This window comes from Podarcis raffonei, chromosome 5, assembly GCF_027172205.1.
Source record: "Podarcis raffonei isolate rPodRaf1 chromosome 5, rPodRaf1.pri, whole genome shotgun sequence".
NCBI lineage: Eukaryota > Metazoa > Chordata > Lepidosauria > Squamata > Lacertidae > Podarcis > Podarcis raffonei.
In genome coordinates, this window is record NC_070606.1 from 62382096 (window position 1) to 62399070 (window position 16975).

General features: G+C 37.4%; 2 protein-coding genes across 5 annotated transcripts in view; one reads left to right on the forward strand and one right to left on the reverse strand.

Annotated features, from left to right (window-relative positions):
- GIGYF2 (GRB10 interacting GYF protein 2) overlaps positions 1-16975 on the reverse strand; it is a 75280-nt gene that overhangs the window by 28255 nt on the left and 30050 nt on the right. The window lies entirely within an intron of this gene.
- KCNJ13 (potassium inwardly rectifying channel subfamily J member 13) lies at positions 4924-16527 on the forward strand. Of its 3 annotated transcripts, none has more exons than XM_053389668.1 (4): positions 4924-5091; positions 12963-13014; positions 13587-14067; positions 15008-16527. In XM_053389668.1, exons 3-4 carry the CDS (start codon positions 13590-13592, stop codon positions 15625-15627), a joined length of 1098 nt encoding a protein of 365 aa, XP_053245643.1. In that variant the 5' UTR covers positions 4924-5091; positions 12963-13014; positions 13587-13589; the 3' UTR covers positions 15628-16527. The 3 variants fall into 3 exon arrangements, with proteins under 3 accessions (XP_053245643.1, XP_053245645.1, XP_053245644.1); XM_053389670.1 differs by having other exon boundaries at positions 13590-14067; XM_053389669.1 differs by lacking the exon at positions 12963-13014.

A 16975-nucleotide genomic window follows, 5' to 3' on the forward strand; every position in this document is an offset into this window, starting at 1 on the left:
TCTTAACCTGAAACCGTTCTTAACCTGAGGTACCACTTTAGCTAATGGGGCCTCCCGCTGCCGCGCAATTTCTGTTCTCATCCTGAAGTAAAGTTCTTAACCCAAGGTACTATTTCTGGGTTAACGGAGTCTGTAACCTGAAGCGCCTGTAGCCCGAGGTTCCACTGTAAGACTTTTCAATGTTGAGAAGTACTTCCTTCGGGGGCTCAAATGGAAGTTTCTGAAGGGTGGACAGCACTTTGTGAAGGTACCAAGAAGGGAAGTGGTGGGCATCTGGGGAACACTGTAGGATTGTTCCTTGTGGGAAGCATTTCATCAGGGGGTGACAGCTGGAAGAGGTGGTGTGTTTGAGGAAGAAACAGCCGCCGCCTGATGTTTCATCAGAGTGTCGCGTTTTAGACTTTTGCTGAGGCCATTTTGGAGGAATGCAAGAAGATCCAGTACCGTTGCTTTGCATTGCTTCAGGAAGATCTTCCATGTGACTTTGTATATTCTTAGAGTGGATGGATAAGCGAGAACGTAAGATGGTGGAAAATACTGTGCTGGAAAACCAGAGATTCCAGACTACCCGGATATGTGTTCCAATGTGAGGCTGAGGAGGTGGTGTTTCGGTCACTGCATGAGGTGGAACATTTCAATTTGGAGATCCCAGGATTTGGTGATCCCCTGCTTGTTGAGGTAGGATTTCAAGTTAGAGTTGCCCATGCGTAGGAGCACGTTTGATGTGTAGGTGTGGAGAAAAGTGCATCATAGCCAGGTGGGCTGCTCCAGCCGAGTGTTCAGCTTCCTCTGGAGACTTTTGGGCATGGATTATCTGTCCCTCACAGTGAGACCCCAAATTTAGAGGCTGTCATCTGTGGTGACAACTATGAGGTAAGGGTCATGAAAAGATGTGCCCTTCTGCAAGTTTCTGCTAGATGCCCACTTCATCACTACCCACACTTTTGGTGGCATTTTGATGTGGTGATGTGGAATGTGTGTGATGGCCCACTGGTGGAGTACAAGAAACCACTGCAGAATTCTTGCATGCAATTAGAGAGGGTGCTTTGGAGCCAGACGGTCGATAGCCCTGCTTAACTCTGCATTCCAGTGGAGAAGCCATCAACATGGGATAAGATGTCTCTACCACTCTCTGGAAGCTATTTGGATCCATTAAGTGGTGGTGGCAAATCATTCAAATTGGTCCTACATCCCTGCAGAGGGGAAGGGTCACAGAGAAGTCCAGTTGCATCAGGAAGTAATCTGGTCATGGCACTACAGATAATATTAAGTATATGTCATAGAATAATTCCTCTCAGGGGGACTGGTTCGATAGCTGACATGTTGAGACAATGCTGTACACAATTACATATCACCTGTTACTTGAATGGACTGTTGGAGGATCAGGGATGGGAGGAACCAGTTTAGGGGTGCCAGACGTTCTATCATGTATCCATGTGATATAGTATTGAGAATCCAGTGGTCTGTAGTAATCTGACACCAAGAGCTGAAGAAGGCTTGTAGATGACCCCTGACTTGGGGCAGAGTAGCATCATTGGTTCTGCTGGGGATTATTTCTGTAGGTGTTGGAGGGAGATATCTTGTGTTCTGCTGCCTGGGTGGGTATCACTGCTGTTCCAGGAGGACTTCTGTCTGTAGTTTCTTCCTTGCCCCGGGGAAAGGTAGTTCTGAAAGGACTGGTTGGAAGATTGGTTGTCACCAGTATCTTTGCATCACCAGTACCTCCCACTTATCTTTAGGATATCCTTGAGGGCATCCTCTCCAAACAGCATAAAATTGGCCCGGTCAGCAACGTTGGGCTGGAATGCCACAGCCCACGAATATCAGGTAGCGTGAAGTTGAAAAGTAATTGGGTGCTCAATGGCTTTATTAATGTCCCTGCCTGAGAAAGAGCAGTCAGAAGGAAGGATGATAGTAAAGTGGAGATAAATTTCTCAGGTTTTTGTATTTCTGAAAAGGTACAGAAAGCCACAAAAAGGAGGGCAGGAAAGGGTGTGAGGCAGCCGATTAAAGGAAGGTGCGTTCTCTAAGAAAATGGTGACAAAAGGTAAAAGAAGAAAAATAACAGCCTGGTAGAAGTAGAGAAAATGGGGGCACTAGTGAAAGTGACTGTCCCAAAGAGTTTTTTCCTCCTGTTTTCATTATCAGTGGAGGAGCCTAAGCCCAACCCAATGACCCCACAATGCCAGGAGGAAATCATAGAATATCCATAATTAAGGTTGTAGTTCTAGCATGCTCACTAGAGAGAAAGCCACACTGAATTTACTTCTGAATCTAAGGCTATTAACTGTGAAACAACACGGGTGTGTTTGTCAACAGGTAACAACATATTTCAAAGCTTAAGGGTACTGAAAAGAGAAAACACAGAACTGGATGAAATTATGTTTCAAATCCAACTAAGAACAGACCCAGGTATATTACGTTCTGAAGTTATTAAAAATGACGAAGTAAATAGTCGCTCAGTCAACATTAGTACACACATACGTCAAAGTCTAAAGTATTCTAACGAGGAACGTAGCTTATACCCCTAGTATGTTCATTTCACTTGGTTTAAGTTACTTGGTGTGGAGGTCGGTGTTTGGCCATGATTTCCCAGGATGAAAAGGAAAAAGAAAAAGATCTGTGGCTTTGCCTCAAACTAATTGACTGGACTTCCTGAGGAGAAGGAGCAGTGAAAGGGCACCTGCATTCCATGTCTGACCCCAAGCCAGCAATGGTGTTTATGGAAAAGTTCAGATACAACAAAGACATCCAGCCAACAGAGTCTACAGCTATGTAATTTGAAGTTTTAAAAGGGACTGACTTCAAAGTACTAAAGTGGTGTTCTGGAATACAATCTTCTGAGAACTTGTTTATTGAGAAATTTTTTACTAGAATAGCAAATAACAGTGTCAACAATCTTTCTATAAGACATTAAGACATACTCACTCACTCACACACACATTTCTATTATAAAAATAAGTTTAATTTAGTGTCCGTTTTCAGGATCCTTCAAATAACTTTTAATTGTTGGCTACATAGTTTCTAAACCAAAGTCCCTCGAGTACAAGACAGCTTACAATACTGTGAAAGAGAGAAAGAAAATCACTGCACAACCTTGAATCATGACCACACACAAAGTGACTTAAGAAATCACTGGTCATCATTTTTAGGGTACAGGCAGACTAAAACGTAATCATATTTCATTTTAGTTTTGACCATCTCTGTCTCTAAACAACTTACCAGAATTTTCCCATGCACAAATGCTTTCCCTCCAAGAATTATGCTGTTTTCCTTACTGAAAGCTGAATTTGCACAATTGTATCCATACACATCAGTCTTCCTACCAAAATATTGCACTTCAATAGTTATGGCAACTATCCAAATCCTTTCACACAAACAAGTGCAACATTTCATAGACAGTATGTCTCACATGCATTTAAGTTTGCTCTACAGTTCTGCATATGCCACTAACCTTTACAGATATGGCAGAACAGCTTCTCACCTGCACTGTAATATTACTACTCGCCACGCCAATCTTCATCGAAAATTGCATTTCTGAGGCAGTTTAAAGGGGTGAATCAGGAACACACATACTTCTAATATATGGTGAATCCGGTTTTTATTTTAAGATGTTAGTATAGTAATAGTAACAGTAATAGTAATTTATTATTTGTACCCCGCCCATCTGGCTGGGTTTCCCAAGCCACTCTGGGCGGCTTCCAACAAAGATTAAAAATACATTAAAAGTATAAAAGTATTTGTATATCATTATCTGTTAATGTTTCTTATAGTAAAAAGAAAAGGCACTATGCTATACTGAGTGAAAAGTGTCCCCTTGTCCCCATACCCATGAAGGTCACAAATGCATGTTTCAATTTTAAGGTGCTGTGCCTCAACATGTATTACAAGGTTCTCTGCTAATGAAATGAAGAATTAATGTTTTGTATTTTGTGGAGAGTTTTTTAAAAGAAAAAACATGAGGGAGATTTTAGTTTCTAAGTAGCATTATATTGGTCTACATTAATAATTTTCACAGCAGGTCTTCAGTACTTTTACTGCAAACAATCACAGCCTTTGTTTCTCAGATCCTCTTAGGTCTGACGTTCGATCAAAGTCCTCACATCAGCAGCTAAGGAAAAATGTGAAATGCTGAACTGCACTACAAAGCTACCCTCACAGATCATGCAAGTGATTCTGAAAGGTAGACATTATGGGCCTCTTTTCAGCTCGCTTTTATTAGTCAGCTGTTACATTTAAAACTAATTTCACACAGCATAATGTAAACATCTCTTTTTGGTCATAACCATGTTATATGCAGCAATATCCTACATAATATTCTTTGACGTAATTTAAATACAGTCCTATGAGCAATGCTGACTTAACAGTAGAGGCAAAATAAGAGACACAGTAAAGTTACAGGTCTTGCATCTAAAATTAGGTTGCAACTATGTAAACTATGTAAACTAATTAGCAACCTTGATCTCTAGGATACCGATATCCTGTGCACCACACGGTACAAAAAAACCTAAAAAGAGAAAAGTGAAACAGAAAGCACACCTTCACCTCAAACTGCCTGGTTTTGGTTAAAATAAAATATCAAAGAAATTGTGAACTCTAAATAGCTACCACAAGAAAACTTGAATGGAAAACAGTCCTGAGGAATTTCATTCCTTTGAACCTCCAAGTAAAACCTTTAAGTAAGATTATGCAAACCTAAAAACTCCATCCTGATTAAGATAAAAAATGCACCCCTTTCTCCAAGTAAGTTCGTGTGGATTTCTCCACAGCTGCTAGGGTATGTGTTGGGGAAAGAAAGCTCGAACAAATCAGCATTCTTTTCCACATGACCACAGCTAATTGGCCCCCCTGCAGACTGAATGACCAATCACATCAGCTTCATATGAAAGCCAACCCCCCACATTATAAACTGTGGAATGAGACCCGTAAGCCCATTTTGAACAAACATCCTTCCAAACTGTTGTCAAAAGATTTTTTTCTTCCTTGGGATCACTATATACAGATACAAGATAGTTTGGTTCGTTTCCAATATCCAGGACATCCGCCTTCCTCCCTTTCCCTGCCAGGTAGATAAAAACTACAAATACACTGGTAAGTACATGATGCTAACATAGCATCACTTTTTTACATTAATATTTCCTGCTTTGTGGTTTTAGACTTTCAAAAACAAAAATGGAGTTTTGGAGGATTTAGACAGACCTGTTTTGAAAAATATCAATTGAAATACCAACTTCAAATATTGTAAGACTTTCTCAAAGGAGATTGTTTCCCAAATGAATATTGCCCAGTGACAACTTCCAGAACCAATTTCCATAAGGAACAGTTCTGTATAGGAGATCCCTGGAAGTAACTTCAGCATCTTGCATGGCTCTGTAGCTTTTAATAAAAGGCATGAAGCAGATCTTAGCTGTGCAATTCTAAAAGAGTATTTCTTCAAAAAGGTAACCATCCTGTGACCAGTCAGATATTGAAGACTGAGTGTGTACTTATTCCTGGAGATGTAGTTGTTGTTTTTAATAGTAATGCAGATGACTAGAGTTTTAAATTCAATTCCAGGTTCCAGCAATATCTCATCTTTCTATTTAAAAGTTTTGAAAAAATGTTATTGCTTTAACTTATATAAAGCATGACTGATAGATGGTAAGGAATTTGCTAGCAATTTGTGTAGCAGTGTAAAGAAACTTCCACTTAAATTCAATTATTTAAAAAATCATTTGAGTGATTCTTTTGATTAGACACAGAGGTTTTCTGGTTGCTCACCACAGAATATCCATTTGAATAGAAATTAAATGTTATGTCATAAAGCAAATGTAAATTTTATTGGTTTCTAACCATATAAACAAACTTTTCGAACAAGTTTCTTCATTTGTCTTATACAATGTCAGTGTTTAAGAAACACCTGATTGCTACCTATATTAAGATTACTCGTTTGCCCAAAGCTATTTTATCTTCTACACATGGAAGATCCTATTTAAGGGGACAAATGATTGTTGTGAAGAATTAGGATATTTTATGCATGGTAATGTTATCTGGGGAATAGTTTTAAACTTCCAGGGGAAATTATAAATAGTCTATTCAATGAAAAAATTCAGTACATAATAAAGTGTGAAAGGGATACCATTTTTATTTCACTGATACTATTCAAATGTATCACTTTTAAATCCAAAGGCACATGTATCAACCTATTCAGGTGTAACATACCTTCACTTATTTCTTCACTTTTGTAGCTAGGTTACACTTAACCCTTCACTATTTTTGAAAAAACTCATTTTGAGGCGCGAGACAAATTACAAGATTACACACACACAAACTCCTGCACATTCCATGTATAGAATTCAACAAGACTGCCGTTGGATACCTGCAATGGGGGAGGGGGGGCATTACCTGAGAGCAGCAGCGTAGCTTAGAGGTCGCAAGGCACACACATAACTATACACCATGCTTTCAACATTTGCTACCTGCCTAATGACAGCCCTGCTATATTGGCGCAAGTACACACACTCAACACTTCCTGCAAGCTTTAAGAAGAGTTTGAACAGGAACCTGTTCTTGGGGAGCACTATGGCAAAACTGCATGACATCAGAAATGATGGAGGGTGGGTGGCAGTGGGTATTACCCCTTTGGTTACTTCCTTGAAACAACTGTTACTTGCTCTAGGGCAGCCTCCCCCAACCTGGCTTCCCAGTATGCTGTTGGTTGCAGCCATGCAGCTCACCATTTGACTAGAGAAACCTTCCCCAACCTGGTGCTCTCCAGATGTTTTGGACTACTACATCTGTCAGCCCTAGCTGGCACTGCTATGGCTGATGTGAGGGGTGGTCCAGAGCATATGGAGGGCACAACGTTGGGGAAGTCTGCTCTAAGCAAATGGCAAACTGCACAGCTGCAATGAGCAGCACCTAACACTGTTTCTTTAGACTAGTGTAGCATGTTATCTTTTACAAATTCTAAGTGATATAATCTATGGCTTTAAACTTTTGCAAGTGAATTCAATTTCAAAGCCTTTATATTAATATTCCGTTAGAACATCTATGGAGAGAATGACTATGATATTCAGCAGTAGTTTTAGAGTACCTTATTCACATCAAATGGCAATATTTTCTAGAGGAATTAATGCACTATTCACTGTTACAAACAGGTACCAAAGTAAATTTTCTGAAGTGAGCTGGATGTCAAAACTACTACAGATTTTATAAGCAATCTGACTTAAATTGAAGGTGCCATTATTACAATGACTATCAATTAGGAGAATATCTACCTATCAATTACAATGACTATCAATTAGGAGAATATCTATCATGGGATGTTAAACTTATATAACAAATATATAATTTAAGATACATACTTAAATGCTAAAGAAAGTGTATCTACTGTGCAAAAATGTAGTGTGGAAAATTTAAATACATTTGATTATTGCTGGTTTATATAGTACTCACCCTTCACCCTTAGGTCCCAGGGTGGGTTACAGTAGTAAAACACAAATGTAATAACAATTGCCAAATATCACTTTTAAGCAATGTTTTGTTGGTATTAAGAGTCATGTGAAAAATTTAATTAAATAGGAGAGTCCTTGAATCTTTACATACATCTACGTCTTAACTGCTCTTGTAACAAAGCAGAGAAAGCCAAAGGGACAAAAAATCTGCAACACTGAAATACATTTTTGCTCAGTTATACAAATGAATAAATATTTTCAATTTACACATTTAAACTCCAAATCCAAGTGCTTGGAAAACATTCATTTTCTAGAAATGGTTTGCAGTAAGGGGAGGGGGGAGTAGTAAACGGTAGGCAACAGAGTGTACAGGTCAAAGAAAAGTGACCAGAAGCCATGAAGTTGGTGAATGCAGTCAAGTGGAACACAGAAGCTCTATGTCCATAAATATCTGATGTCTTGTATAGATACTATCAACCTGTTTTCAAACCCATCTTCATGAACTCAAGGACTAAAGCAAGGGTAGCCAACTGGGTGCCTGACCACTAGAAGTTTTTTGACTACTGCTTTAATGAAGCCCAGCCAACATAGCATAGGGGAAATAGGAGCTGTAGACCAACAGCATCTGGAGGGCATTACATTGGTTACCACTGGACAAGAGGAGTTATTTTCTAACTGTTAATTAGAAGTTAAGATTCTCAAAAATTTTCACCTAATGCAGAAGCCTATGAACTATGTATAGAACTTGACGGGGTGTGTGTGTCTTATTTTTAGAGTTAGCAAATAAGTGGTACAGTATCCTTTAATAGGCACATATGGAAGTATAATGGTTTGCTAAGCTGAAAGTATAGTGCAGAAGTCTTTGTGAAAAAAGTTTTATTTTTAACTCACTGAGTTCTGGATACATTTGCTGGAGATAGCATCACAGCTCTACAGCTGCACACTTGAGAAGTCATAACTCCAGGTATATCCAATGTATTAAAGTTAGGAATACTTATATAATTCTCACCACTATAATTTCTCCCCAGATTCAGTGATTCTAAATATTTAAACAAGGTTACAGAGAGAAAGCAATGAATTAGTAATCCACTATTCTTCATTTGTTGATTTCTGAACTTTGTTCAAACCACTGCACACGTACAGCTTGTAGAATTTTCAATTTTTTTAAAAAAACATCATCAACTTGCAGGTCTATCAATTTGCACATAAACACATATCAATTCAAAATTAATATCAGAAATTCTCTTAAATGTCTAAAGCAGAGTATGGGGCAGAGCAAACCCACTAACAATAATGTTAAGAAAAAGGGGAAATCCAGGCATACTTTATTCTAAGTCCTCTTTGTAGCATTTATACAACTATTGCCTTTAAGTAGTTGATTATGCCTATAAATTTCTGAGCACAACATGGTTGCATTCTTGGGAAGACAGAACTCCACATGTTCCAGAACTACAAGTATCCAAACTGGTTGAAATACTCCAGTATACTGAAGTCATAGTTGATTATTTCATTGATATATCTATGAAGTAAGTGGCAGAGACAAAAATGGAAAATTCCATGCTAGAGATTATTAGGAAAGATATTGCATATAAAATGGTCAGAATGGTCCTTTATAAATCTACACTGCAGACACATTTGAAGAACTCTACAGTTTTGGCTACCCCATCTAAAAAAGGGTACTAGAACTAGAAAATATGCAGAATTGGGCAACAAAATGATACATAACTGAAGCACTTTTCCTGTAAAGACAAGTTAAAGCATTTTGAGATAGTAAAAACAGGACAGGGCTATTCAAAGCCATTTCCTTTAAAAACAACCAGTTCCCCAAAGCCTGTTGGAATAAAACAGTATTTGCCTGCTGGCTTTAAAACAACTCCTTTCTCTAGGAAAGGAGTTCCAAAGTTTCGGAGCAGCTACCAAGAAGGCCCTCTCCCATATAGTCCTTCAGATAGCCTGAGCTAAGCTGCATAAGGGCTTTATAGGTCATAAATAGGACTTTGAATTGTGCCTGGAAAAAGACTGGTGTAGCCAGTGGAGCTATTGTAACAAGTAAGGTTCATGCTCCCTGGCGTGCAGCTCTTTAGGCCAGTCAGATTCTGAGCACTTTTCGAAAGGCAGCCCCACATAGAGCATGTTACAGTAAACTATACAAGATGTAATGAAGGTGTGTTAAGTTTATATAAAACAATGTTCCAAAACAGATAGCTCTTGCAACTTTTGCATATGACTACCTCCTGGAAACAATAAATAAAAAGGAATGTTTGAAGAGTAACAAGTCAACTGTTTTTCTTGTCTGAGGAGGTGAATTAGCGGTAGATATAATCCTTTTTCCAACTTTCCCAGTAAGATAATCCTTTGAACACTAGTAGTTCCTTGTCCCTGTCTTTTACCTAGTGCACTGGAATCCAAGCCCAGCAAGGCAAATAGCAATTTTTGTGTGCTTCAATTGTAGTTGATCAGGTACGTAGTGGAACTCTTAGCTCAAAAGTGCATTCCCCATACAAAATGAACATTAATGAACATGGGTCAGGCAGAATATCACTATTTCAGTAATAATTATTATGCGTTATTATTATTTAGATTTCTTAAACATTATTCACTATAAAGTCCCAAGGTGGGTTACAGCAATGTAAAAATACAGTATTATAATCAGTTTTAAAAAATTACAATCAAAAGAACAGGGTGGGTCCTAAAAACACCTCAGTTGTCAAAGGCCAAGGTAAAGAGGTATGCTTGCAATGTATAATGAAACCTATATAATAAAGATGTTGGATGCCAAGTTAAGGTTGCTTTCATTCAGCTGTTAACAGAGATTACTATTAACAAAATTTTAAAGTCCAGAATTCTTACACAGGGCCCAATTATGCTGTTCCTTCCTTTAATTTTTAAAAAATGTGTTTTATTTACCATATTGCTAGTTATAAAAACAGAAACGCTTAAATATGCAAAATATAAATATATAACTACCAAATCTTAAAAAATAAATTCTCACCAAAGGCAATTTAGTGCCTATGGTAGGTTTAATACTTATATCAAATACCAAGCATCACCTTCCAACAAACCATGTATAAAGTAGCATCTTTGTTTAAAAAGTTGAAACTGTCAGCATTACTATCACAGTAGGATAAAGAATCAATTCATAGTAGGTCTGTATTTCAAAAAATTGTTATTTTTGACGCAGACCCTACCTCCTCTAATGAGGTAGGGACATATGCAGGCAGCTCAGCAGGCTATTACATGTAATACAAGGCATGTGCACACCTGCCACATCACAGTCACACTCAACCCTTCCACTAGATCAAAGGATGCAATCTTGGAGTTCATGTTATTCCTCTGGTGATCGCTCTGGGCACCACACATGCAGTGGACTGGCTTGAACCCATAACATAAACTTGCATGTTTAGCATGACATTAGGATTGTTTGCTTTCATTTCAAAATGGTATTTTTCTCATCATTTTCTCAAGTCAAGAAAAGTTCTGCTTCTGACAAAGTCAAAAGTCATGTTCAAAGAGTCTCTTTTAAAATTTCAAATGCAAATTTTATATTTTCTACCAGGGAACAGTTCAAAATGAATACTTTGTTGAACTCTAGCCACTTGCAAACTACAAGCCTCAGTTACCTGTGTTTTAATGGGCTATGTACTTTATAGAAACATTGTGCTTATATTTATATTTCATTGGCAGAAATAAAATATGATGACTTCACTAATACAATTTTCCGATACACTATCAGAACAGCCATTTTACTTGAAGTGCTCATATGACTTAACAGAATGAAATGACGGTGTGGAATTTTTCCCAAATTGAAGGGGAAAATCTCTTTTTAATAAGAGAGCTCATTTTATGCTGGAATGAAACGGAGGCACTGGTATTCAACTTTGTTTTAATCAGAGCAGACCCATCAAAATTATGAACATGACTTAGAGCCATTGATTTCAATAGGTCTACTCTGAATAAAATTTACCTGAATACTTACTGTCAATATGTTTTGCTAGTACAGCATGAGGGTGAAGAGACAGAGCTGTGGATCATGGAACCCACAGATCAAAAGTTGCCTCTCCAGTGAACAAAGCTTCAGGTCCCTACAAGCAGAATTGGAACAGAAATACTGACCTATTTTACAGCCTACAAAGACAATTACAATAATGTATGTGGAAAACTTTTGAAAAGTCTAAATACATACAGGCTAAGTATTATTACTAGCATTTTTCATTGCCCCATCAGCTTTATCAATCAGTCATGGCCTTGTTCACCAGTGCTCCCAAATCCCAATTATAGAGACATCTTGCTCAATCCATGAGACTTCAACTTACTTTTGCTGTAAGTTTAAGCTTAAAATGTTTCTGTTGAGAGAATAGCAGTTCTACACTGTATATTGCATTATTTTTTCATTTATCATCATCATCAATAATAATAATAATTTTACTTGTTAGTCACTTGCTACATAAAGTCTCTAACCAACCTGAGACATAAGCATGGCATAATATCAGGAACATAACAATAAAAACCATTATAATGACTCATGTGCAAGCTTAGCAAAACAGCAAAAACAGAGTTGCCAAGTACAACATATACAGGAGATAAGCATCTGATTAGCTCTGCACAATCAGTGAACTCTACTCCACATTTTGCCAAAACTGACTGATTGTAAATATCTTAGGTGCTGTAGTACTATAAAACAGTGCAACTACTTTTGATGACTGGCCCATGACTAATTTGTGTGTTTTTTATTTAACACATGTTTTATATAGCTTGATTATAATTAATCTCAAAGCAGTTTAATACACCCCACCCCAAGGAAGCCACCCTACACATTTGTAAAGAATATATTTCAATCAAATTTATTATCATAACTATGCCTGTAGTAAGCATGTATCAAATTACAATGCAATCATTTTCGTATTTTTCCTGAAGGGGAATACTAATGTCTAAGTATTTGGAAAATGTGATAGCCCCCCACCAGAAGTTGTTATTTTGAAATAAGATATCTGGATCCCATTCAGAGAGAAACAAACAACACACAATGATTGTGCAACAAGATGGACCAAATATGTTTCATTTTACCATCAATATTAGATCAGATCTGCTGCTCTGTGACTATGTCATTCAGCAGTTACCCCAGTTTAATCTCTCTTTTCAAATATGCCAGCATCCTTTCTCTCACATTTTTCATTTCAACCAGTCTCTATCAAATAGGGAGACACCATGATTGAATATTTTGCTTTCTTTTATGTTTGTTAATTTTAAAGCTGTGAGCTTTTTCTGCTATAAGAGAAAAGCTCATAAAAAGCACAGGGATTGATCTTTTATTTTCCGAGATACTCAATATTTGTAACTCCACAGGAACCCAAGCTGCCACACTACAGTATTAGAAACATGATTAAGGACACATAACAAAAGCCTCACTCCAGTTTCCCCTTTGGCAAATTGGGTTTAGAGATGATTTTTTTTTTCCTCAGGACTTCTCTCGGCTTATATAATTGCATAATATTTTCCGTATTATTCTCTATCCCCTTTTTAATACAGCTTTACAACAGCACTGGCCTGAGTATGTTCAGCAGAAGAGGCTATATCCCAGGTACCACAATTCTAGACAATAAAAATATCATGGTTGGTAGCAGTAAACATATTTAGGTAGAAAATCCCACAAGAGCTTATAATGAGGAAATTTTAATTTATTATATTTGATATGACAGCCTTCAGATGGCCACCAAAGGAATATATAGAACATTTATAATATTAATAATAGCTTTGATAGTGTGCTTTGCTTATATATTAAACACATATTTGCTAAAGTTACAGAACACACCTCTGAATTTCAGAAAAGTAAGACTTGCAGTACTCCTTCACTATCAAACTAACCACTAGACCCACAAATAAACCTGAGAAGTCAAAAAGTTTGGCTTACGTTTCTAAATTATCATCAAAGAAGGATCCAACATTAATTTTTGTAGGTAATCATTATCGTACAATGGAAGCAGTGGCAAACCTGGCTCTCCAAAGTTACTTTTCTCAGAACTGCATGTTTAAAGATCCCCTTGGCTAGCTGCAGGTAGCGTCTGGTCCACTGCCAATGTGTCAGAATCTCTGAACATCATCTGAACTACAGATAAACAAGCATCCAACAGTTTTGTTTCTTTTCATTTTCAGAAGATGAGGACAGAAGTGATAGAAGGCAACAACACCAAACCTAGTGCTCCTCTCCTGGCCCAACGATACCCAAGAATGGTCACGAAAGATGGACACAGCACACTACAAATGGATGGTGCCCACGGGAAAGGCCTGGCATACCTAAAAGATGCTTGGGGAATCCTTATGGATATGCGCTGGAGATGGATGATGCTGGTATTTTCTGCTTCTTTTGTCCTCCACTGGCTTGTCTTTGCAGTTCTCTGGTACCTACTAGCAGAAATGAATGGGGATCTGGAGATCGATCATGATTCTCCACCTGAAAACCACACTATTTGTGTAAAGTATATCACAAGCTTTACAGCTGCTTTTTCTTTCTCACTGGAGACACAGCTCACTATTGGTTACGGCACAATGTTCCCAAGTGGAGACTGTCCAAGTGCAATTGCCCTACTTGCTATACAAATGGTACTGGGTCTGATGCTGGAGGCCTTCATCACAGGTAATTACATACAATTTCATAACCTAGTGCTTTTATGTTATAGTTTAAATAAGAGCTTTGTCATAAAGCTACAGCAAGAAAGCAAGGATAGGGCTATGTCACTCAGCATTCTGAGAAATACTGTTCTTTGATGAGGATGTATTTCCATTTTACAGTATGAAAAGAATTATTAAATAGCAACTTGTACTAAATATCTAAATAGGTGGTTCAGTTCTTCCCAAATACATGCTTTAGTTCAAAAACCTTTTTTTACATTATTTTAAAAAGTGTGATTAGTTAGTAGAATTAACTGCCCATACACATTTGCATAGTTTAAAACTAACAGATGAATCCTTAGCAGCTTAACCAAGAAATGAACATTTACATAGTTCAATGCAGTATTTCCATAAGTATGCTTAGGACTGCAGCAAAGACTTTTTACTGACAAGTTATCAATGACTATCAGAGAATTTTCAAACCCTGCTATGTTTTATTGAAAATAATTTTAAATGAGTTAATAAATAAAACTGTTCTATGTTACTGAAATAAAATTTGCTATATAATAAATGAAGCTTATAACAAAATAAACCTACTAAGAGATTACTTAGCAGACAATTAGCCTGAAATGCTAAATCAGAAAGCAGAGACTGTGGGTCTTATTTTGTCAAAAGCATATGTCATTATTCAAGTTCACAAAGATGGTGGAAAATATTTTAATGAACACCTGATTTAAAAAATATTTACTATAAAAAGTATTTTTGTAGTTTAGGAAATTAATGTGATGGACCTGAAGAATGTGGGAACATCATTAAAAATGTGAAATACTTATGCTAATAATAAATATTGTGAACCTAATACAGTGCAACTTGCTTTAATTGTGTTTCCTTTCAATATACTATAAAGGGAATTAGGAAACTATAATTACACGCACAATCTATATGTAAATTCTCTTTTTATTTAGGTGCATTTGTAGCAAAAATTGCCCGTCCAAAGAATCGAGCTCTCTCCATCCGGTTCACCTATTCTGCTGTAGTGACACACAAAGAAGGAAAGCCATATCTAATGTTCCAAGTGGCCAATACTCGCCCAAGCCCACTCACCAGTGTTCGGATTTCTGCAGTTCTTTATGAAGAACAAGAAAATGGTCAGTTGCATCAAACCAGTGTGGATTTCCATCTAGACAGCATCACTTCAGAAGAGTGCCCTTTCTTTATCTTTCCTTTAACCTATTATCATCCCATAACTCCATCTAGCCCTCTAGCCATTCTCCTGCAAAGGGAGGCTCATCAACATTTTGAGCTAGTAGTCTTCCTTTCTGCCACACAAGAGGGCACTGGAGAAACATGCCAGAGGAGGACATCCTATCTTCCATCAGAGATCATATTACACCACCATTTTGCCTCCATGTTGGTTCGAGGTGCTAAAGGGGAATATCAGATCAAGATGGAGAATTTTGACAAGACAATCCCAGAACTTCCAGCTGCAGACTCTAAAAGTTCAAAGAGGACTGACATGGAGATCCGCATCAATGGGCAGCACATTGACAGCTTCCAAATCTGTGAGACTCATCTGACTGAATAGACTTTGAATGTGATGCCAGCTTGTTTTCGTTTTCAACAATTGGATTAGACTACCACACCAACGTTTTCACTTTCCTCTCTATTTTATTGTGCTCTTTTTGTTCTCTCAATATCTTTGACTTCAGAACAGTTCACAGAATAAAGAGCATAGCATCCATGTAACTGGATGAGCCACTGGAGTAACTGCACAAAAACAGAGTCAGGGACAAGAAACACTGCACAAATTATGGGAAAACAGAACTGCTACCTGCTGAATTCACTAGACTATGATTAAAACTGCACTGACCCTGAAACAAGAGACTTCCAGACTCAGACAGCTTGTCAAAAATCTAATTAAATGACATTAAGGTAAACACTGTGGCATTGTAGTAGAACTAAGAAAAAATTCACCTGAAAAGGCCAAGATCCTTCAGATTTGTTGAATCAGTCCTCTCGTGCTATACAGTTACAACAGAATATGCTGGTGTCTAAACATGCTATGAAGAATGTTGCTAGTATTTTCTGTGGCAATGAAGTTGCAATCCTGCTGTGCTTGTTTATTAAGGAAAATCACAAGCATTTGCTGAAGCTTTGTTCCAGCAGCTAAGAACAAGTTCAACACCCGTAGGCACTTTCGTGATGAAAGTGAATGGCAAGAATTTTTACATGTATTAGACTTAAATATTCTATATTGGAACTATTTTCATACGGAGAAACATGCAATAAATTTAGCAGACAACAGGAATTCATCGATCTCTATTTGCAATTCTCCTCTCAAGGATAATCAACACCTCATGTCTCTGCCTTGTTGCAAGTCAAAATCTAATTACTCCTGTCATCAGAAAGATCCACTGCTTCCCACATTTATTGCAGTTTCTTTCCAAAATAACCATTCAGTTAATAAAAACAGAGATAAAATGCATGACTGTGTAAAATAATTGTACAAACATGAATATAATTATGAGACATTGAACATAAGGCTCTATGCCACATTGAAACATGATTATTACCAGAACCAATTACAAGAACTAATGGTTGTTTTTTTAAAAAAAATTAAAATGAACCAAGTTTTTAAATGGTCCAGAGGGCCATGTTTATGGCTTCTTCACATTTGTTTAGCTAAGGGCACTAACTACTCTGCACTCAAAACCAAGGAAGAGCATCATCAAAATCACTAAATACTTGTATGTTCAAGGATAATTAAAAGGCTCTTCTCAGAAAACATTGCATAGGTATCAATACTTTACTTTAATACTGACTTGTGGTTATGAAGAGCCTGGCATTTTTTAGCTCTTGAATGTGGATAAACATATTTATATGTATATACTAGTGTGGATGTTAAGATTTGTTACCAAATCATAGAGTATTTT

What these genes read in the sequence shown, in the direction of transcription:
- KCNJ13 (XM_053389668.1), top strand. Translation starts at nt 13,590, where the DNA reads ATGAGGACAGAAGTGATAGAAGGCAACAACACCAAACCTAGTGCTCCT. An exon ending in GCTGGAGGCCTTCATCACAG is followed by an intron (nt 14,068 to 15,007) that starts GTAATTACATAC and finishes CTTTTTATTTAG; the next exon opens with GTGCATTTGTAGCAAAAATT.